Genomic DNA, 22,137 nt, shown 5'->3' with positions numbered 1-22,137 from the left:
TCCCATGCCATATTTATGGTCTATGAGAAGTCTGCCCATTAGGGTTGCATAATAATTTGAATATATGTTGACATAAAGAAGACAACAAATAACCAGTAGTATGGAGGACAATATTCAGAAGCATAGGAGATATTATACAACAGGGGACCTGTCCAAAGCAAACCCCTTGCGTTGTCCTTGGGCGTGGCTGCAAGGCTGGAGCTAGCTACTTTGGGCCGCAAGTAGGCCATGCCAGACAAGTTTTCTCTTCCGCGGCCGTCTTCGCAAGAGGCACCAAGGTGCAACTATCTACAAAACTGTTCCGGTTATCCAGCATCCATAACCTGTTAGTCCATAAAAATCTGCAGGGTAACTGAGAAACATAATTAATAACAGGCAACAAACATAAACCATAAACAGTTAGCAGATAAATTCACAGTGCATTAGTTTAGATTCTCCAGCGAGCGGGCATCTGACCTCTAGTGACTCTAGTGGACCTACGGAGCTCACTAACTGGTTCTGCACTACAGGGTGTAGGAGGTGTTATGGGTAAGCTGGGCAGCTATCTGCGCACTCTTTGGCTCACTAGGGGCACGGCAGGCTCACTACTAGCAGAGGGTTGATCCTCCTGTACTGCTGGTGTGGACTCTTCTGCCTCTTGGGCCGGCTGCTCTTCCAGCTCTACCGGTTCCTCTGTAGGCACTTGCGGGGCTGGCTGGAGAAAGGTGAGGACGGGTACCACGACAGCGCCGTTTATTTGTGTCCAAGACCGGGGGAAGTCTCCGAGTACGGTACTGATCATTTCTTCCCTTTCCTCTGCGGGTTGAGGGTTTCCTTGATCTTCTTCAGGGCTTTGCAGCTGCTCGGGACACTTCTTCAGGTGGTCTCTGGAGACAATGGCTGTGGTTTCTCCTCCATCCTTACTGATTACGCAGATTTTTGGGTTCTCATGGCTTGATGGCAGTACGGTGTACGGGTCCTTCTCCCACTGGTCGTCCAACTTGTGGAGTCGCCTCTTCCTCTTCAAGACCTGCTCTCCAGGTACCAGGGGAACAGCGGGAGCATACTGGTTATAAGCCTTCTCTTGCCTTTCTCTAGCTTGAGACAGACTTCGCTCGACGCTCTCCTGTACTTTCCGATACTGCTGCTGCCGTTCTGTATCCCAGTCTGCCTCTGGCGAGGTGTCCTCAGGCGTCAGGACTCCCATATCCAGGTCAATAAGCAGCTTACCAGGTCTTGCTCTCATTAGGTAAGCCGGGGTACAGTTGGTGGAACCTACAGGGATGTGGTTATACAGGTCCACCAGATCGGGCAGTTTCTCAGGCCACAGACTGCGTTCTTCCAGGGGCAACGTTTTTAGCAGATCTATCACCACCTGGTTCATCTTCTCGCAGAGTCCATTGGTTTGAGGGTGATAGGGCGTTGTTCTTATCTTCTTGCAGCCATACAGGTTGCAGAACTCCTGGAAGACCTCCACTTCGAAGGCTGGTCCTTGGTCTGTCAACACTTGGTCCGGGTACCCGTGTGGACGGCAGAAGTGCTGCTGGAAGGTTAAAGCTGCTGTTTGAGCCGTTAAGTCCTTGACCGGGACCACCACCAGGAACCGGGAGTAATGATCTACGATTGTGAGGGCGTAGACATACCCAGATCTGCTTGGAGCCAGTTTCACATGGTCCAGGGCTACCAGTTCCAGTGGCTGTCTGGTGATGATGGGCTGCAGGGGAGTCTTCTGGCTGGCTCGGTCTTTTCTTCTCAGGTGGCATGGGCCACAGTCTCTGCACCACCTCTCGATGGCTCCTCTCATGCCTACCCAGTAGAACCATTCACGCAACAAGAACTCCAGCTTCTTCCATCCGAAATGCCCTGTTCCGTTGTGGTATGTCTCCAGAACCATAGCCGCGTCTCGTCTTGGGACCACTACCTGCCAGGTCAACTCATGTGTTCGAGAGTTAACCATTCTCCGGCACAGCTTCTCCCTGTAGAGGAACAGCTTACTTTTCTCCTTCTACAGTTGCTTGGTCTCCTCCGGAGCATCTGGGTCAAGACGGGCATCGGCCTGGGTCAGCATTTCCTTCACCAAATGGACTGCGGGATCACTGTCTTGCGTCTCCGCCCAGTTGTAGTGGGGCAAGGGATTGAACGTCACAGAGCGCCTGTCCTTCACACGGTGGGAATACAGGGTAATCCCATGACGGTGGAACGCAGGGAGCTCAACTTCTTCCAGATCTTCTGGATCTTCCCCTACGTCCGGTAAGTTCGGCATTCTAGACAGGGCATCCGCGTTGGCATTTGAGCGTCCTGCCCGGTATTTGATGGTGAATTCAAAGTTGGACAGGCGGGCCATCCATCTCTGTTCCAGGGCACCGAGCCTTGCAGTGTCTAGGTGTGTCAACGGGTTGTTATCCGTGTACACGGTGAATTTGGAGGAGGCAAGGTAATGCTTGAAACGTTCGGTCACTGCCCACACTACTGCCAGGAACTCCAGCTTGTATGAGCTATAATTCTCAGGGTTCCTCTCCGTGGGTCGTAGCTTTCGGCTGGCGTAAGCGATTACCCGTTCTTTCCCTTGCTGGATCTGGGACAGTACGGCTCCTAGCCCGATGTTGCTTGCGTCCGTGTGGAGGATAAAGGGCTGGCTGTAGTCTGGATATGCCAGGATTTCATCCCCCGTGAGGGCCATCTTCAGCTGGCAGAAGGACTCCTCTTCCAGCTTTTCCCACCTAAAGGGCGGCTTCTGGTTTTTGGCTTTCCGAGATTGACCTATCAGGAGGTCCTGCATAGGGGCTGCCATTTTGGTGAAACCGGGAATGAATCTTCGGTAGTAGCCTACCAACCCGAGGAACTGCCGCACTTCCTTTATGCTGGAGGGTCTTGGCCAGTCCTTAATCACGGTGATCTTATCAGGGTCAGGAGCCACTCCGTCAGCACTCACCACGTGTCCCAGGTATTGCACCTTTGGTTTCAGGAGGTGACACTTGGAGGGTTTCACCTTTAGGCCGTAGTTTGCCAGAGCTTCGAACACTTCTGCAAGGTGTTTCAGGTGGTCCTCGTAGGTCTTGGAATAGACGATGACATCGTCCAGGTATAACAGGACCGTCTCGAAGTTCCGGTGTCCCAGACAGCATTCCATCAACCGTTGGAAGGTTCCTGGTGCGTTGAAGAGCCCGAACGGCATACAGTTAAATTCGCTGAGACCCATCGGGGTGGTGAATGCGGTCTTCTCCCGGTCCGCCTCTGCTACAGGAACCTGCCAGTGCCCGCTAGTGAGATCCAAAGTAGAGAAGAAGTTAGCAGATTTTAATGCAGCTAAGGACTCTTCTATCCTTGGTAACGGGTACGCATCTTTGTGTGTGATACGGTTGACCTTCCTGTAGTCTACACACATTCTCATGGTGTTGTCTTTCTTTTTCACTAAGACTAGTGGAGCTGCCCAGGGGCTACAGCTGTCCCTGATTACCCCAGCCTCCTTCATGTCTCTAAGCATCCCCTTGGCATGTTGGTAGTGTGCCGGGGGTACGGGTCGGTATCTCTCCTTTATGGGAGGATGGTCTCCCGTGGGGATGTGGTGTTCTACCCCCTTTACTCGCCCGAAGTCTAGCGGGTGTTTACTAAACACTCTCTCGTACTCTCGAACCACCCGATAGACTCCCTGTTTCTGGTGTGAGGGAGTGGAGTCAGTACCCAAATGCAGTTGCTGACACCAGTCCTCCATTGGTTTCTTAGAGCCGTTACCTTCCTCTGGTTGAGATGGAGGCAAGGGTTCCACGGCCTGTACAGAGTTCTGGTTGATGGTGAACAATTTGGCTAGCGTGGCATACCGAGGCAGGTGCACTTCTCTCTCCCCGATATTTATGATGCGAACGGGCACCCTCCCATGGCGTACATCGACCACCCCCCGTGCTGTCAAAATGGTGGGCCTACTGTCTGAGTAGACGGGTTCTACCATTGCTTGGTAGTCTCTACCTCTTAGACCAATAGCTGCCCGGCACCAAATCATCATCTCACTTTTTGGGGGCATGGCAATAGGGAACGGGTCACACATTCTCACGCCACCTATCTCACCACCAGATAGTTCCACCTGTTGCCGCTTCATCAGTGCCCGGATCTCTTTTTGGAGCACACACTGCTGGCCGTAACTGGTGTTCTTGGCAACCTGCTGTAAAATGAGAATCACCTCTGCAAGACAATTTTCAATCACATTAGTTCCCAAGGTTATTCTAGGGTGACTCTAATGACGGTCTATGTCCACTATAATCAGTCCTTGTGCCGCCAGTTCGACTTTACCGATCTTAATGGTCACCTCTTTGAATCCCACCTGCGGCACGGGCTGACCATTGCTGGCGATGATACTCAGGTCGTCATCTGGGTAGCGGGTTATGTCCGAGTCATTCCAGTACTGTTTAAAGAGCACGTACGGGATGGTGGTCACCTGTGACCCAGTGTCTAGTAGGGCACTCATAGGAATGCCATCCAGTACCACAGGCAAGATTGGACGTCCCCCTACGTATTTATCACGCCAGTTTGATGGGCCTGATGGTCTTATGCCTGGGGGTTGGCCCTCTACCCCAGGTTGTGCCCGTTTAAATGACAGTACCTTGCCACATGTCCGGGTTGATTGCAGCGGCGGCAGATGGGTCGTCCGTCCTCGTTGTATCTGTCGCTGGGTCTTCCTCTGGCCGGTGGGGTCCTCCTCAGTCGGCGCCATGGGACGTCCTCCGGTCCGGATGCCAGCTGTATCTTTCCTGGAGAAGAGACCTGTAAAGACTGCACAGTTCTGGTTAGCGCGGCAACGCTCTTAGTCAGCTCTTGGACCTGATGGTGCAGGTCTGTAGCCGGGACACTGTTTAAAGCCTGCGCATCAGCTCCCACAGGCCCTGCAGACAAGGGCGCCGTCTCCTGGTGGTAAGTGATAGCAGGGCGCCTGTGGGTCACAGCGCCACCTGGTGCCGGTTCTCGGACTCCGGATGGCTTTGTCCTTGAACTGTGCAAAGTCCAGGTCAGGGTCCTGTAAGGCCATTGCCCGCAACTGGGTTCGGTGGGCATTGCACAGTAGGCCCTCAATAAATTGTTCAGTCAACAGCTTATCTTCATTTCCCACGCTGTCAGGGTCTGCCTGCTTAATGGCTCTCAGGGCCTCTTGTAGGTTTAGAGCATAGTCTCTTATACTCTCATGTGCCCGCTGTTTACACCCGTAAAATCTGAGCTTTATTTCGGCTGAGGTGCGGGTATCAAATGTGTCTTTCAGCCGGGCTAGTATTTCTCTGACAGTCCTCTTCCTCCCAGGTGGCCAGGACTTTACCTCCCTTTGGGCTGCCCCGATTAATTGGGCCACCAGGATGCTCACTTTTTGCTCTTCTGTGAGGGGGTACACCTGGAAGAGGCTATCCAGTCTTTCTCTAAAGTCATTTAGAGTATGTGACTCCCCTGAGTACTGGGGTAGCCAGGTTGCCCCCGGGATATAGGGCATGGTGAATGGCACGACTGCTGCAGCGGTTGCGCTGGCGGTGGCTGTGGCAGTGGAGCTCCCCTCGGTATCCGGCATCCTCCTCCCCCCTAGTGGACCGTGGCCTACCTTGCGATGCTCTTCTTCCGTAGGCCGCGGCTCCGCAGTCGATCGTCGGGGTTGAGGACCTGGCGTCGCGCTCCGATGACGTCAGCGTCGCTCTTCCTCCCTTCCAGGACCTTGCGCAGCGTCAGAGCTAGGGGCGGAGCGTGGGGCGGAGCTTCGGATCTCGCGCGCTTTCGGCGTCCACGCCCCTCTTCTTCCCGTGCGGAGTCCCGAAGATGGCGTCCGAAGGCGGGAAACAGCTGCGGATGGCGGGAAGAAGGCAGAAGACGGCGGGAAACGGTCCAAGATGGCGTCTGATGGCGGGAATCGGCTCCGGATGGTGGGAAACGACTCCGGACGGCGGAAAACTTCACCACAGGTAAGTATAAAAGTCTCTTTTTCAGGCACGCAGTACCCGGTGGTTGCGGGCACGAAATCCTGCCGACTACGCCAAAGTTGACGCGCCCCCTGGGCCTGTGTTGTGCAGGGGGACCCGGAACCGGGCCTGTTGTAGAATGCTGGGGGTTGTAGTCTCCGTGTGACGGTGACCCGGTCCGTGCCCAGGGTGGTCAAACCAGTGGCAGTCTTAATGTATAGCAAATGTCCGACTACGCCACCCGTGGATTGCGGTCAGTGGGGACCGCCGCTGCGCTGCCGACCGCTGAGGCTGATGTTGTTTGCGCAGCCGAGTATGGGATAACTCCCCACGGGAGAAGTATTGCCTCAGGGCAGCTAATGTGAGAGATGCTGGGAGTGATGGTGTGAGGGTCCCAGTGCTAATGGTGCTGGTGCGGCAAGGAATCACAGAGACGTGAGGTGCAGTTCAGGGTCTTTACTGATGGTACAAGGCAGACCCTCCCGGGAGTACTGGCTAGTATAAGGGGCCTGGTCAGTCTGCGAGCAAGCAGGAGTTCCCCTGGCCAGGTGGAGTTGTAGGCCTCCCCGTTTATCTGCACTCTTCCTGGCTACCTTGCTGTCAGCGGTTACAAGTAGCCCACGTCCCTGAGTATACCGTGTGGTGCTCACCCGTATGGCTGGTGACTTGGGGCCTTCTGTTAGCCTCCGCTCCTGGATGGCGGCGCTGGTCCCTTCTTTGTGACTGAGCCTCCGGGCTTCTATGGCCAGAGGACCTGGAATCCCCTGCCGGTTGGTTTCTGCTGCTGGGTATATATCAGTCCCCACAGCCTCGGACTCCTGTGTCCGGTTTTAGTAACTTCAGCCAGGGCGAGCTATATCTCTGCTCACAGCCCCTGGCCTTCAGCTGCTGCTCCTACAGAGCTCCTGTTCTCACTTTCCCTCTCCAGGCTCTGACTGCTCTGCTTGTTCTGCAGGCTCTGTCTCACTTAATCCCGCCCCAGACCCAGTTTATAAGGACAGATTCCTCCCCTCCCAGGTCTGGGTGGGCCGTGTTGCATGCTTAGGGCTCCTGACCAGAGAAACCTCCCACTTGCTCTCAGACATAATATCTCTATTACTGTGGAAACCAGACCCCTGGGGTGTCACATTTGCATTGTAAATGAGAGTACGATGTTGCATATTGGCGCAATCACATCTACAATTTGCTGATGTGACTGGCCCAAGAATTTCACATTTTTATACCGGCATTCGTAGGCCTATCATGGTTCTGTCACTTTAACTGCAAGAATTGTATAGATTGCTGTCAACTCAATGGAATCTTGAAGTCAGAGGTCTGTCAAACACTCTTCCACTTTAATGTATTGTACACCCATTATGTACAGAGGCCATATCGAAGATGTGACAAGTGCCTAAGCCATGGTAGAGGAGCGCCATATCTAACTTTTCTGCAGAGCCATTGATTTTTACGAGTACCCTGCAAGGCTATAGTCTGTTTTAGTAGTAATACAGTGTCTCCATATTCTATCCAACCATTGTGGTACCAGCTGGTCTCCAAACACTGTCAGTCAGCAAACAACAAATCAAAACAAGCATCCAGAGTTAATGACTAAGTTCCCATGCCATATTTATGGTCTATGAGAAGTCTGCCCATTAGGGTTGCATAATAATTTGAATATATGTTGACATAAAGAATACAACAAATAACCAGTAGTATGGAGGACAATATTCAGAAGCATAGGAGATATTATACAACATCACTAGTGATGAGCGAGTATGTTTTGTTAACCCTTTCGCCTAGTATGCTCGGCCGAGCACCGAGTATTTACAGCTGCTCGGTGATATATTTGAATCACTCCCGTGTGCATGGTTTGCAACTGTTTGACAGCTTTATTACATGTGAGGAATGTCTGCTTCTTACACATTCCTCGCATGTATTAAAGCTGTCAAACAGTCGCAAATCATGCACACGGGAGTGATTCAAATATATCACCGAGCAGCTGTAAATACTCGGTGCTCGCCCGAGCATACTCGGTGAAAGGATTAACAAAACATACTCGCTTATCACTAAACATCACTGAGCTGTGAGACTGTGAATCCAGCTCTGAATTAAGTGAATACATTTATTAGAGGCTGCAGCTCCATCTGCCTGTATTTGCCTGGCCTCGAATTGTGTTGAGGCTCCTCACTCCTCCTTTTCTCCTGTATTCTTCATACGGTTTAATGGGTATCTGTCAACAGGTTTTTTGCTACGTAACCTGAAAGCAACATGATGTAGAGACAGAAAGCCGGATTCCAATGATGTGTCACTTACTGGGCTGCTTGCTGCAGTTTCAATAAAATGTGTTTTTTCAGCAGGAACTTATCACTAGAGGACTAGTTGTCTCATGCCATTTAGTCTTCTTGGTCTGTATAACCCCGCCCACACTATGGATTAGCAGTTTTCTGCCTATGCACAGTGTTCACAAAAGCTGCCAATCGGTGGTGTGGATGGGGTTATAAAGGGTTCAGCATTCTGAGCACTGCTAGATCTGCAGCAGATAAAACAGTGATTGTATCAAAATAACAGCATATAGACTAGCAAATGACACATCACTGGAATCAGAGTCTCTGTACCTACATAATGCTGCTCTCAGATTATATAGCAAAAACCTGTAGACAGATTCCCTGTAATAGGAGCTATAATCTGACATCTCAAAGCGATGGCAGTCTGTCTTGCTTTGACCACTATGGATTTGAGCAGTTATTCAGAGTCAATGATTTGTTTACCTGGGAGATAAATTAAGATATATTACAAAGTTTTTTTTATATTTGCTTGATCTATTGAGGTATGAAAGGTTGTGCAAACGAGAGTGACCATTTAAGCAAGAAAGCAGTAATCAATACGATTATTAAGGTCTCTGTGTCTCACGTCTCATTACAAAACATAAGGAGTGTGCAAGTCCTAGAGAATGATATCTCCAGCATCTCAGACAGCCGCGTCCACCATTCTGGTAGTGCAAAGAAGCTGCAGTCTGAAATATCAGGCAAATTATTTGAAATCCACTACCAAGATCCTATTGAGGAAAACATTTGAGTGACAAATAAAACTATTCAACCCTGACATTATAGGAAAAGTGACCATCCAACCAGACCGTGGCTTTAATCAGAAAGGAATTTCAACAGTACAATTACCCAAGTCACATCCAGTTTATTCCAGGAGAATATATTTCCCGATCATGTAGGGAAGAAGCATTTTGTATCACTGACGTTTAGGATTCAGGGATATTATGAGTTCTGTTAATCTGATGTGATCTAATGTCCACACTTCGCTCTGAGATATTAGAGAATTTATAGGCAATAATGAAATCTAATTTGCAGAAAAGTCACAATTTACCAACACGGCAAATATGTCTGTTTCATTTCTAGTAAAAAGAACGTTACTATACAATGAACTGCAATTAAAGCACCACTCCAGCGTTTTTTTTTCCAGCATTGGAGTGGCACTTTAAATGTAAACCCCCTGCCCCCGTTCTTATACTCACCGTGCGGCGGCTTCATCCTTTACTGACTCTGCTCCGGTCCCGCGGCGCCAACTTGTGTCTGTAACTTATGTCTGGCCGGAAGTCAGAAGATACATAACAAGAGCGCAATGCAAGTCTATGAGAGCCTGAAAGAGTTCTGAACGAACCCCTCATAGAGATGTATTCAAAAGTGACCTTGAAACACTGGAGCTGCTGGCATTCACTGGAGACCGACGGGAGCGACGCTGGAAAAGGATTGCTTGGTGTCCCCCGGACACCAAGCCTGTACAAAATAGAATTGATTAAAGCGCTTTCCCCTGCAATCAAACCTCTACTATGGGTCATACAGGTATGTATAGATTTACTTTTCTATACCCTGTATGGCCATAGTAGAGGTCTGATAACTCCAAAGTGGTGACGGATTCCCTTTGGAATCATTTACGTACATGGTCCATATTAAAGGTGTTGTCCACATTTCCCATCTTTGTATAAAGAAAAAGAACACTTTTCTAAATACATTTCTTTATGTATGCCGCCCTGTTCCCACTGTGAAGTAGTGGTCATGTTATCCCACCTGTCTTCTACCCTTCTACCTGTAACGTTCTGTCAATGAATTCTCCTTCCTGCCTCCAGCCACAGAAGAACATAAGTGAAGCCGCTCTAGAAGCTGTCTCAGCAGCTAAATCACAGAAGGGTTGCAAAGGAGACACAAATCACATTTGACTTACATTCAAGTCTTTGTTTGCTTCTTGTCACCAAAAATCAAACAGAGTTGACATTTTTTTGTGATGGTTGTGACTGTGTTGCAGATCTAGCAGTTTTCTAATGCAGAGCTCTGTATAACTCCGTCCACCCCTCTGATTAGTGTGGCGCCCTGCTGTGCATTGGTGCCACAGATCCTAGAGGGGTGCATGGACGGATTCCTCCACAAGAGGCCCTCATAGCATACACACACCTCCACCTTCCACCTCAGACCACCAGAGGGAGCCCTTTAGGGATATAAATAGGGAAGGTGGAGCTAGGCATCTAAGTCAGTCTGGTCTGAAGTCTGGAGTAAGTCTGAAGTCTGTAAGGAGTCCAGTTACAGTCTAAGTCTGGAATCTACAGTCTAAGTCTACAGTCTGCTGCACCCAGAGAGGTTGTCAGCCCAGCCCAGACTCAGGAGCTCAGGTTAGTGAGCCTAAGGCGTGCCGACGCCATAAGAGCGGTGCATAGTAGCGAGGCCTACTGCCAGTGTAAAGCCTAGTGAGGGCCCCGAGCGTGGCCGAAGGCAAGTGGAGTAAGCGAGCTACGTAGGGGGCAGAGGAGCTTAGCCAGCTCACCCTAAGACCATATACCGGACACCGGGTCCGTGTCTGCAAGAATCTCTAGGACCAGCAGAAACAACCGGAACCCCTGGCGAACTACATGTCCCAGGAACACCAAAAGCTGACTGATATACCAGGGTCAGGAGTCACTGAGGCCCAAGAGAACAGGGAGTGTGAACTCCAACAGAAGGCCCTACTACCAGGTCAGCCGGTGCAAGACAGAGACCAAGTTAGGCCTAGCTTCAGGCAGCTCATAAACTTATCTGGAAAAGGCAGGAAACAGGAGGCCCCACACCCGCTCACTGGGGAGAGTCCTGAAATGCACCCTTCACCCTACAGTGCCCTGGATCGTGCCTGAAACACCACCAATAAAGGTACTGAAGTGAACTGTTGTGAGTGTGCTTATTCTTCTCCTGACCCGGCTGGGTCCCTTCTGTCCTGCATCCCTTCTCTTACGCTGCCCTGAGGCCCCGCTCCACCTGTGGGGAGCCGCACCAACTAAGCTGCCTGACCACCGGCCTCAGAGGACTATAGCAGCGCTGGTGATCCTCACCAGACACCACGGGTGGCGTCACGAACTTTCCCTATCCCATATAACTTTCCCCATTCCTTGCTTTTTAAGAGTGACCCCAGGGTACGGCCCCGGGAGCCGGCCACCGCGGCATCCCCCAAAACCAAACAACAAGGCCGGGGCGCCGAGTCGTCCCCATCCCCTGGGCGAGTTATTAGCAGCTTTCTGTGCATAGCCAACAAGCTGACAATCAGTGGTAGGATGGGATTGGACTACACAGTAGCAATCCAAGTAGTCCTAGTAGTGATAATCTCCTGCTGATAAAACAATGATTTTATAAAAACTGCATCAAGCAGCCCAGTAAGTGACACATTGCTGGAATCTTTGGCCCTAAATTATCCTGCTGTCCGATTAGGTAGCAAAAAACTTGTGACAGATTTTCTTTAACAGATGCACGGCATAAGAGATATTGCTGAAAAGTATTGTGCCAGCCAAATTTTTCACATTGCAGATTTTAGTATATGTACACTATGATCCCAATTTAGCTAAACCCAAAACCTTTAAGCAGAAATTTTGACAGGCAAACAGTTTATCCCTATGTTTTTTAGAATTATAGAAAAAAAACTCCAATACTGCTGAACATGGGCCATGCATCCTGTTAGAGATCATTAACAAGGGGCAATAACGTCTCCCTGCTGTACTATCACTGGTGTGTTCAGATGTTTGCCCTAATCCAGAGGTCCCCAACCGCCGGTCCGCGGACCAGGACCGGGCCGTTGGGGTTTTTTTTCAGCCGGTCCGCGGCGCCGCTGACAGTTGTAGAGGATCAGCAGGGAGAAAGCCAGCATGTGATCAGTAGCCTATAAGAAAAGAGGAGGAGGGACTGGCAGTGAATAGATAATTAGCCATGCGGCCCTACTCGCAGAATGTGCTCAGGCAGGAGCAGGGACAAGCAGGTCATGTGTGTCCAGCGCTCCTTCCCCTCCTGCTAGCTGCGAGTTGGAGGGGGAGGGGCTCTGGATGCTAATGGGCAGCTAGATATGACGTCAGGTGTCCCACCCTTATGACTCCTGTAGCTGTGTTCTGGTGTCGTGCGGCCCAGCAGCAGATTTTCTGGTTAAAGTGAAAAAAGCAAATAACAGTGAAAATTCATAGCAGCAGTGGCTGTGTCCAGTAGCAGCAGTAGTGGTCATCATCATCAGATGGGACCTAGATGGGACCGTCTTGTTGCAGGAAAACAAGCCCAGTGCTCCCACTGATCCAGGGAAACAAGCCTGGTGCTCCCACTCATTCTGAACCTATGGTAAGTTGAATCACATTCTCATTATAAATGTCATAATTATATGATAAGTATGCACTAAGCTCCACCCCTCCATAACCCCACCCACATATGACCAAAGCCCCGCCCCCACCCCCACCGGGCCATTGAAAACTGGTCTTGCTTAAAGCCGGTCCCTGGTGCAAAAAAGTTTGCCGACCACTGCCCTAATCTATGCAAATGATCTCTATATTTTGTACAATTATAAAAACTGTACATAATAATCACTTGAAAAACCCCACAGACTTATGAAACAAGCAAGAATTCAGATCTCAGTACTGTTCAGAGTGTAAACCGTGTGGAGGAATATTAAATGGGATTGCAATTTTAATTGCAATCATGTCCTTGGTGTAGGTCATTGCCATTAATCTGATTGCGAGTCACAGCTGCGACTGCAGAACCACACTTGTGCTGCAGGGTAAGCTGCTATACAACTGGGGATAGATATATGACTGCTTTCCTCCATTTCTGTCATGCTATTTAGATATATAAACCTTGAAAATTATGCACCCTGTTTGTGTGAGCCGCAGCACTGTTTTACAGCATAGATTTATCTTGTCTATTGGTTGGTAGAAGACGGGTGAAGTGGCTTTGTATGTGACCTGTTTAGCAATCTCTAATTACATTGTATCAGACCTATAACTTTGCGTTGGGTTATGTATACCTTGTCCCAGCAAAGACATATGGTGTGTGTGGGGGGGTGGGGGGAAGGGTAGACATTTAAATAGGACCTTGCACCAGTTTTCTGAAGGTAAAAAGTCACAGATTTTCGTGCAAGTACTCATGCAAAAATGTGTGAAACTTTTGTCCCTTTTCCACCACTGTTGCCATCGTTCTAAAACAGTGTTGGATTTAGTGGTAATGGACAGGACTGATCATGGCCCTACATAGTTAGTATGATTTATACCAGAAATTTATACCAGAAATTTGCTCATTTTAGAAGAGATCTCAATTTGTGGCACTTGACCTGCCCAAGATGTGTATAATCTATTAACAGATGTGTGCAGATGTTGATCGGGACACAGAATATAATAGTGGCTGCATAGAAGAATAAATTATTATTATTTTTTTATTCTGCCTCTCCGTTGCAGAGATATTAGCAATCAAAGTATTTGGCTTCTAATAAGTAAAATATTTTTAAGTCCAAGTGGGTGTTATCAGATAGTTTTCACTGGGGGCGTGTTCTTCATTTCCCTGTATGATGCTGACCAATCATAAGCAGGCATCAACACTGAAAGGAAAGAACACGCCCCCACCACAGCTAAGGTTTATGAGTTTGTGAGATGTACTGATATAGCCCAGATCTGGTCTAACCTCGTTGTCCTCTTTAAGACTGGGCTATCATTGCTGGTTTTAAATAAATATTTTCAATGGCCTTTTAAAATAGTTTTATAGTTCTAAAAGTATAAAGGAAGCCGGGATAAAAGAAACAGGGCTATTTTAGAGAGTGTAGAATGTCAAATTAGATGACATTTACAGAAAATGAATGGTTAGGGCTCCTTCACACATATGCATGCACACACACAGATTTTCTCACCTTTTTAAACAATTGTTTTTGGCATTTACATTTTCCAGCATTATATACAATACTCCCTTAAAGGGACCTGTCAAGTGATTCAGGCTTCCCAAATCATATGCAGCATGAATCAGAGCCTGACTGCACGATTTCAACCAGTTAAAGTCCAGCATTGCCCCAAGCTGTTGGTGATTGAAGGTCTCTCGCTATGGGAGAAGCTGGTCAGGGGCAGAGCCGGATTCGTCTTGTTTCTCCCTATAGTCCATATCTGACTTTGCAAGTTTTTTTTCTCAGTTGTGCAGCCAGGCTCTGAATCATATGGTCTGTGGTTTGGACAGCATGAATCTGCTGACAGGTTCCCTTTAGAGCAGGAATGGGGCATCTTTTTTCTGCCAAGGGCCATTTGAATATGCATACCATCCTTCGGGGGCCATACAAATTGCAATAACGCCACCCACAAAGTACGTCCAGATGCTGGCAGTGGTGTCAGGACGTAATATTTCTTGAATTCGCCTCAGCATTCAGTAGTGAACACGGTGTGTGCATGCCCAGAGAGCAAGAAGAAATTAATGGGTCAGCAGCCTTCAAAATACAGCTGTCGGCCAAGCACTATGGTTCCCGGAAATCTGCCCGGGGTCCGGATAAAAGGTCATCAAGGGCAATAAATGGCCCACGGGACTGAGTTTCCCCACCCCTGCTTTAAAGGATAAGTGTTAATTTGCCAGTTGGTGGATGTATAACTGTAAGAACCTCCAGTGACCCTGAGAACAGGACTCTGCAAAGCTCTGTGTGAATGGAGCGATGGCTGGACATGCTCCGCTCAGCTCCAGTCATTCACTATGACACTGCCTGAGATAGCCAATTCCTGTACTTGACTATTTCCACCATTCCTATAGAGAATAAATGGAGCAGAAGTGCAAATTTGACTTCTGCTGCATTCAGTTGGGGCTATTCAGAGTCTTCTTCTCCATATTGGTGTGGTTGCTGCCGTTGAACACCCAGCGAGCACGTTATCTCCTAGCCTCTCGATAGGGAATAATGTAAAAACTTGGCGCAACCCCTTTAAGCACCAGTTAGCCCATTAATGTTGCTCTACATTTTTTACTTCAGGAGTATTAGTAGTGCTGTGGATCTTAAGGCATAGACAGGGACGAATTGAGACACTACAACTCCCATGACATTTGCAACAATTCAGATATGTGAGATTTGCTTTTGGTTCACCAACTTCATACCTTGAAACAATGGTAAGTCTTGCTCCACTGATAAGTACACTACTGATTCTTACCCCATTCCCACATCATACCAGAACCAATGATACCAGTGTTTTTACTCCTTTTGTACCAAATGTATCTATCACCCCTAAACTCTCTGTACATAGGTTATTCGTGAGTCATGAAACAAGAGTAGTAAGGGTTACCACCGGATTTCTTCATACATTGCACATGTATGCACATAAAACAGCCGTAGTCAAATATGTTGGTCGGGTCTAAGAATGTTTCCTACTGTAAAAACTCCCCCTTTCCCATATGAAAATTAAAAAATAAAACCATACACTGATAATAATGGGAAGAGAAAATGACAGTGATATATTTTGTATGATCAAGAACAGATTAACATTTCCCCTTTACATATCCTGACTATTGACCAGATTGACAATGGGGCCAGTATAATGATGACCACAAATGGCGTTTGTAGTGGTCATGGCTTTTATTCCAAGCAAAATAAACACATTTTTGCAAAGCTAACAATTTATTGAGGTGATCCATATCCTGTGGGAACCTTTATGTAACTCATAACTCCTATCTCTGTAGCTCTTCATGGGAACCCTGAGTTACCACCAAATCCACTGTTCACAATGTGAAATCCACATTGACAATACTGATCAGCATATCCTAATCCTCTGCACAGTGCCAATGTGACCGGCGCAAGAAAACAAAAAACTTTCCCTGAACTATGTATCGGCAAATGTCTGCAAGTTCATGATTTCTTGGATCTCTATTAGTGATGAGCGAGTATGTTCTGTTAACCCTTTCGGCGAGTATGCTCGGGCCGAGCACCAAGTAGTTATGGCTGCTCGGTGTTATGTTTGAATCACTCCCATGTGCATGATTTGCGACTGTTTGACAACTTTAATACATGTGAGAAATGTGTAAGAAATAGACATTCCTCACATGTAATAAAGCTGTCAAACAGTCGCAAATCATGCACACAGGAGCGATTCAACCATATCACCGAGCAGCTGTAACTACTCAGTGCTCGCCCGAGCATACTCGCCAAAAGGGTTAACAGAACATACTCGCTCATCACTTCTCTATGTTTAACATCCCAGGGCTGGGTGATAAATGCAGAATTGGTGACTTGTTTCTATTATACCTTTTCCCTGATTGTTCCTCACTAGTGATGAGCAAGTGTGCTCGTTTAACTCTTTCACCAAGCACGCTCTGGAGCTTTTCGAGTATCTCTGGCGTGCTCGTATATTAAGTTCGAGGCCCTGCGTCTGCATGATTTATGACTGTTAGACAACCTCAAGAAATGTGAGGATTCCCTAGCAAACAGGCAATCCCTGCATGTGTCTCAGCTGTCTAACAGCTGCGACACATGCAGCCCTGGCGGATCAAACCTAGATGCTGAGCATGTCGCAAATACTCTGCGAATGTGAGGCCCTCCCTGAGAAAAGGGAATACTCGGAGCCGGGTCAGTGTAGGTGTTACGGGGATGCAGTCGTGGCCCAGACCCGGTCCGTGCCCAGGGCGGTCACATAAAAGATTTAATGGGCTTTCAGGGTTGAGTGGTATTTTGACTACGCCACCTGCGGTTTCCGGTGATGGACACCAGCGCTGCTACAGTCCACTGAGGCCGGTGTTAGGGGCAGCTAAGATGGGACGGCTCCCCACAGGCGGAGCAGGCCTCAGGGCAGTGTGAGAAGGAATGGTGGGTGCAGTGCCGCGCAGGAAATAATGAGCTGAGGCGGTGTGTGAAGTCATCCAGGGTCTTTACTCACTAGATGAAATTTCAGCCGCAAAGCTTCTCTCTGCTCCTCACGGCGTACTGCGGCCACCGGGAAGGGGGTCCAGCACTTCCCAGATAGATCAGGAGCACCTGTCGAGACCCCTCTGGTGTGTGTTCCTCTCCTTGGTAAGTTCTCCCATTGAGTCTTCTCCTGACTGTTTGTGTGGCTAGAACAAGGTGTAAGGCCGGGTCCCACTGGATAAACGCAGGTAGAGAGATACAGGTGGTGTAGGCCGCTCCGTCCGTATCCCCCCTGGGATCCACTAAGCCTCCGGGCTTTTCTGACTGAGACGTGAAGTAACAAAGTCAGATGTCGGGGGCCGGTCACCCCTCTTGCAGCAGGAATCCCTCTGGCTAGGTCAGAATAAAGAAATACAGGTGGCGTATGCCGCTTCGTCTGTATCCCCTGGGATCCTTTTGGCTGTGGAGCCTATCTCCTCTGCTCCCCTCCAGGCCTTCTTAGGTCAGGACCTTGACCGGGTAGAGACAGTGGTTATCTCTGACCCGCTCCTCGTCTCAAGGCCAGAGAATGAGGACCGTGTATCTTCAGTCGGCTGAGGCCTATTGCTGAACTCTGGCGGGTGACCACAATCAGAGACGAGGACCACAATCACAGACGAAGATCACAATCAAAGACCTTGAACCCAAGATGGCCGTAGATTATATAAGAAATATTAAGTGTTGCCTAAAAGTGTGTCCTCCACCCTCACCCACTACATGGTTCCCCCTATCTTTTGGTTCCCCCCCATCTCCTATATCCTGGCCCGGGGCAGCACCCTGGTGCATTTAGGCCCCCTATAGGACAGGAGTGGTGTAGTGTTGAATGGTGAAGTGGGGTCCTGAGAGATGCTCCATCCTTACCTGGAAGAGGAGATACCACACCTCTATCTGAGGTGCAGTACCCCTGTGGCGACTGAACCATCAGAGGCGCCACACGAGCACCCAAGCATGCTCGTTTAAAGGGTTAAACGAGCACTCTCGCTCAAGACTAACACTGATCTATATTCTCATTTTTATATTTTGTAGAATAAAGGACTAACATGTTGATATTGGTTTTATTATATTGAGAGCTGAGAATTACCTTTTCATGTATTTCGGAGAGCAGTCTCTGTCCACATTGCTGGGTGCATACTTCACATGGATAGCATTGTAGGACGTGTGAGTATACTCGTTTTCATCATTGTAATCAGGACCGAGCAGAGTCCTGGCCCAGGTCCCCATGTCATAAGGAGGAAGCGTACCCCCAAATTCAGATGGCAAACATTCTGGATGGATCAGCTGGTGCAGACTGTTCAGATTGTTCCCATGGAGGAAAATCTGCAAATAAAAAAAAATGCATGTAAATATTACAGGAAAATTGTAATTACTGGAACAAATTTTCCCTTCCTCCATAATTATGCCCCATACTGTGTGTTATACTTGCTATCCTGCTAATCCTAATGAATGTATTTCTCTGTATTTCTTTACACTTTCACATTTCTTTCTGTCCAGGACCACAGAATTAATGAGCTATCCTTAGTACACCGCTGATATCTGCCAAACGCAGGAGCAGATTTCAACACCCACCGACCTACGGATAGGGCATCAATTGTTGAGTCCTGGACAATTACGGTAAGATCACAAATGTCATGTTCCCAGCCGCAACTAATGATAGTGAATGTGGTTGCTCAGAAATCTTAAAAGTTAGATTTCTGTTGACTGTTGGGTCGCAGTTACAGAAGCCTTCAGGCCTCAGCTTGTCTACACTACTGTTGGTTGTTGTACAGTGGTGTAACTAATAGCGTATGGACCAAATGCAAAATCTCCAACAGGGCCCCCAGCTGTCATGGGTCTTCTCCTATGAGCCAAAGGGATCTTTTGGATCCCCCACCACTCCAGGCTCCACAGCAATTGCAACCCTTGCACCCACTATAGTTATGTCCCTGATGTTGTAGTGCAATATTCCCCAACTCCAGTCCTCATGAGCCACCAACAAGTCATGTTTTCAGGATTTCCTTGTTGGATAATTCCACCACCTTGGCAATACTAAGAAGATCCTGAAAACATGACCTGTTGGTGAGTCTTGAGGACTGGAGGTGGGGAACACTGTTGTAGTGCAACCCTGTGATCCTATGTTGCGAGTGTAGTCTTAGCCTAACAGCTAGTTTGTCGGGTACATGTGCTATGATGGTAGAATAATACAGCTGTTATATAAATTGATAAGCCATAAACTATATGGGATTCCTTGTAGAGTGATGACACCATGACATCACAAAAAAATACTTAGGCCTCATGATCATTTAGACCTCTCACTGATTTACAGTGTACGACTCCTAATACTAAATTCTTGAGTTACCTTTGAGTCCGTTCTTGTCTCTTGTGATTTATTACTCTGTGGTACCTGAGTTGGTGTATACAGCCTCACATAGCCCATGATGAAGGCAGATGAGGTCACTTGTGCTGGTGCCCTATTCCCAAATCTCCATTTCAACTGAATACACTGCCACTATACTCATACAAGATCTCCGCTCTCAGTTTAAGGCTGTGTTCACTCCACCATATTTTCGGTCCAAGTGCTTTCTCTGAAAAACTAACGGACAGCACTCGGACCAATGTTATTCCATGGAACTGTTCAAGTGTCCGCGTGCACAAAATCACGGCAAGCACTGGTCTCTTCTGTATATGGGATGAGATTTGCCTATTCAAGTCTATGGGTTGCAAAATAATAGATACTATTTGAATCAATCATTTAGCATTTGATTTTTACTGATACTTTGCAATTTTTTAACATAGGAAACTGAATTTGGACTTGTAAACGTTAATTACGGCTGATGTATAAAAAGGATTCCATATGGATGACAATACGGATGAAAAAACATCCTTTTTTTCTGGATGAAAATTGAACGATTTTTTATTCAGTTGTGTGAATTTAGTTCAATGGAGAGAAACATGAGTCTAAGATTTATTATCCTCTGTCAACCATTAATGCACATTGTAATTTTTTTCTAATATGGGTCTTATCGAAAATATCTTACTTCCACCTCTACCTATGTATGATTTATTACGTCAAAGCTGAACAAATACGGCTGCAGGAATATAATGAAATGATAAAATAGAGCACCTTACGCTGTAGATAGACATGCTCCATTCTGTACGGCACCTGGACCTTTATATGATTGTCTGTAATTACCGCTTCTGGTGCTGCCAGTAGTTTTAATATGTTCCCCCTTCATATCACAAATGAGTTTCTGACTGGTTAGTTCCTGTTCTTTCTAGAGATCAAAGATGCTCTCATCCCAAAGACTCAGACTGGATGTAATCCATTGCTATAGCTTTATTGATCAGACGCAGGCAATCTGCAATTCGCAGCTGCGACCACAACACACCATATGCCTTCATCTCAGAGGTCACCAGGAAAAACTGACTCAAAGAGGTCTCAGGAGATTTGGAGAAAGTCCAGGATGTAGCCTTCCATGAGTTTTTATCTCTTACCCTTTTTCGCGTCTTGTCTTTTAGGAAAGGTTTAATGATAGTATACAGAGCATGGATGTACCAAGGTTGATTGACGAAGTGGACGCCTCCAAAACGAGCTGGAAAACTGTCCTAGAAAAGAGAGGAAAACAGACGCTCATTACCGGATGTAACAGAGTGGCCAGCTGGATAGAACGGCAACGCGTTACACAAGTGACATGAATTTATTACAATTTTATCACTGAACCTAGTTATATTTCTGAGTGTATTGACTAAACATATAAGATAATCAGGAAAAAAAGGAACATGTGCTGACTCCTATGATATATAACTCTAAGTGTATACTAATCCTTTGTGAATTTATAGCATGCCAGTGTTATTAAGGACTATAAATGGGGGTAAAAAGAGAAGAATGTATGGCTCTGACTAAAAATACATTTTATTCACAAGTTTTTAAATGCATTGTCCAACGAGCAAAGTTCATTTTAATCAATAGATCTTGGAATAATAATAACTTCCACAATTGGATATGTTTAAATAAAATGTTCCTGTGCTGAGATAATCTTATAAATGTGCCCCTGCTGTGTACTGTGTAATGGCTGTGTCTTGCTGTGTAGGGAACATGGTCTGATCATACCACATCGCCTGGGTGGGGGAGGGAACGCAAAAGAGTATACAGACATTACAGCAGGGGATCGCAGATAATTCTTTCTTTGAGGTTAAACTTTTTTAAAAACAGGCAGAGAAATGTTTTATCTCACATAAAAGGTGCTCGACAAGCTCGGCACTCGGCAAGTATTTCCGGGTTGCTCAGGCCGGAACTTGGGTCTCCTCCCTGCATGTTTGGCGCTCTTTAGAGAGTGTTGCGCTCACGCCCGGACTGACTGGCGTGAGCGTGATTAGTGATCCCACTGTACCATGAACTGAGGAGTGCCTGGAGGGGCTTAACTAAGTATCAACCCGATCCGACCAAGGTCACACGGCGGCTCAGTTGACTCCGTGAACCAAGGAGGAACCGAGCAGAGGGGCCAGGTGCTACTGCAGGTCAGACCCCAGTCACAGCTGTTGACCCACACTGGGGAATGCAGGAACAGGCAGGTTAGACTGGCATGTAGACAGGTGGGTACTGGCAAACACGGCTGGTATGCAGACAGGTGGATATTGACAGGCACAGCTGGTATGCAGACAGGTGGGCATTAGCAGGCACGGCTGGCATGCAGACAGGTGGGCACAGGCAGGCATGGCTGACATGCAGAGAGGCGGGTACTGGCAGGTAGAAACGCAGGCAGGATAGGGACCTGTACAGACTGGGACACAGGAACAGAGACGCAGGTGCGGTAGACGAGCAGAGCAGAGCAAAACCCGCAGATGCGGTAGACAAGTTGAGCAGAGCAAAACCCGCAGATGCGGTAGACAAGCAGTGCAGAGCAAAATCGGCAGATGCGGTTACCAAGCTGAGCAAAGCAAAATCCGCAGATGCGGTAGACAAGCTAAGCAGAGCAAAACCGGCAGATGCGGTAGACAAGCTGAGCAAAGCAAAACCCGCAGATGCGGTAGACATGATGAGCAGAGCAAAACCCGCAGATGCGGTAGACAAGCTGAGCAGAGCAAAATCCGCAGATGCGGTAGACAAGCTAAGCAG

The 22,137-nt window shown here is 47.9% G+C and overlaps 1 protein-coding gene across 1 annotated transcript in view; it reads right to left on the bottom strand.

Annotated features, from left to right (window-relative positions):
- CLVS1 (clavesin 1) overlaps positions 1-22,137 on the bottom strand; it is a 137,881-nt gene that overhangs the window by 5,273 nt on the left and 110,471 nt on the right. The window contains exons 4-5 of the mRNA XM_073679341.1: positions 20,517-20,627; positions 18,127-18,362 (exon numbers count right to left, since the gene is read on the bottom strand). Coding sequence (XP_073535442.1) covers positions 18,127-18,362; positions 20,517-20,627 — 347 coding nt within the window. The remainder of the gene's footprint in view (positions 1-18,126; positions 18,363-20,516; positions 20,628-22,137) is intronic.

Source organism: Phyllobates terribilis, unplaced genomic scaffold, assembly GCF_046119375.1.
Source record: "Phyllobates terribilis strain yellow unplaced genomic scaffold, ASM4611937v1 Scaffold_4__5_contigs__length_816908805, whole genome shotgun sequence".
Lineage (NCBI taxonomy): Eukaryota > Metazoa > Chordata > Amphibia > Anura > Dendrobatidae > Phyllobates > Phyllobates terribilis.
The sequence above is the reverse complement of the archived record's forward strand: the minus strand, read 5'-3'. Positions and strand labels throughout refer to the sequence as shown.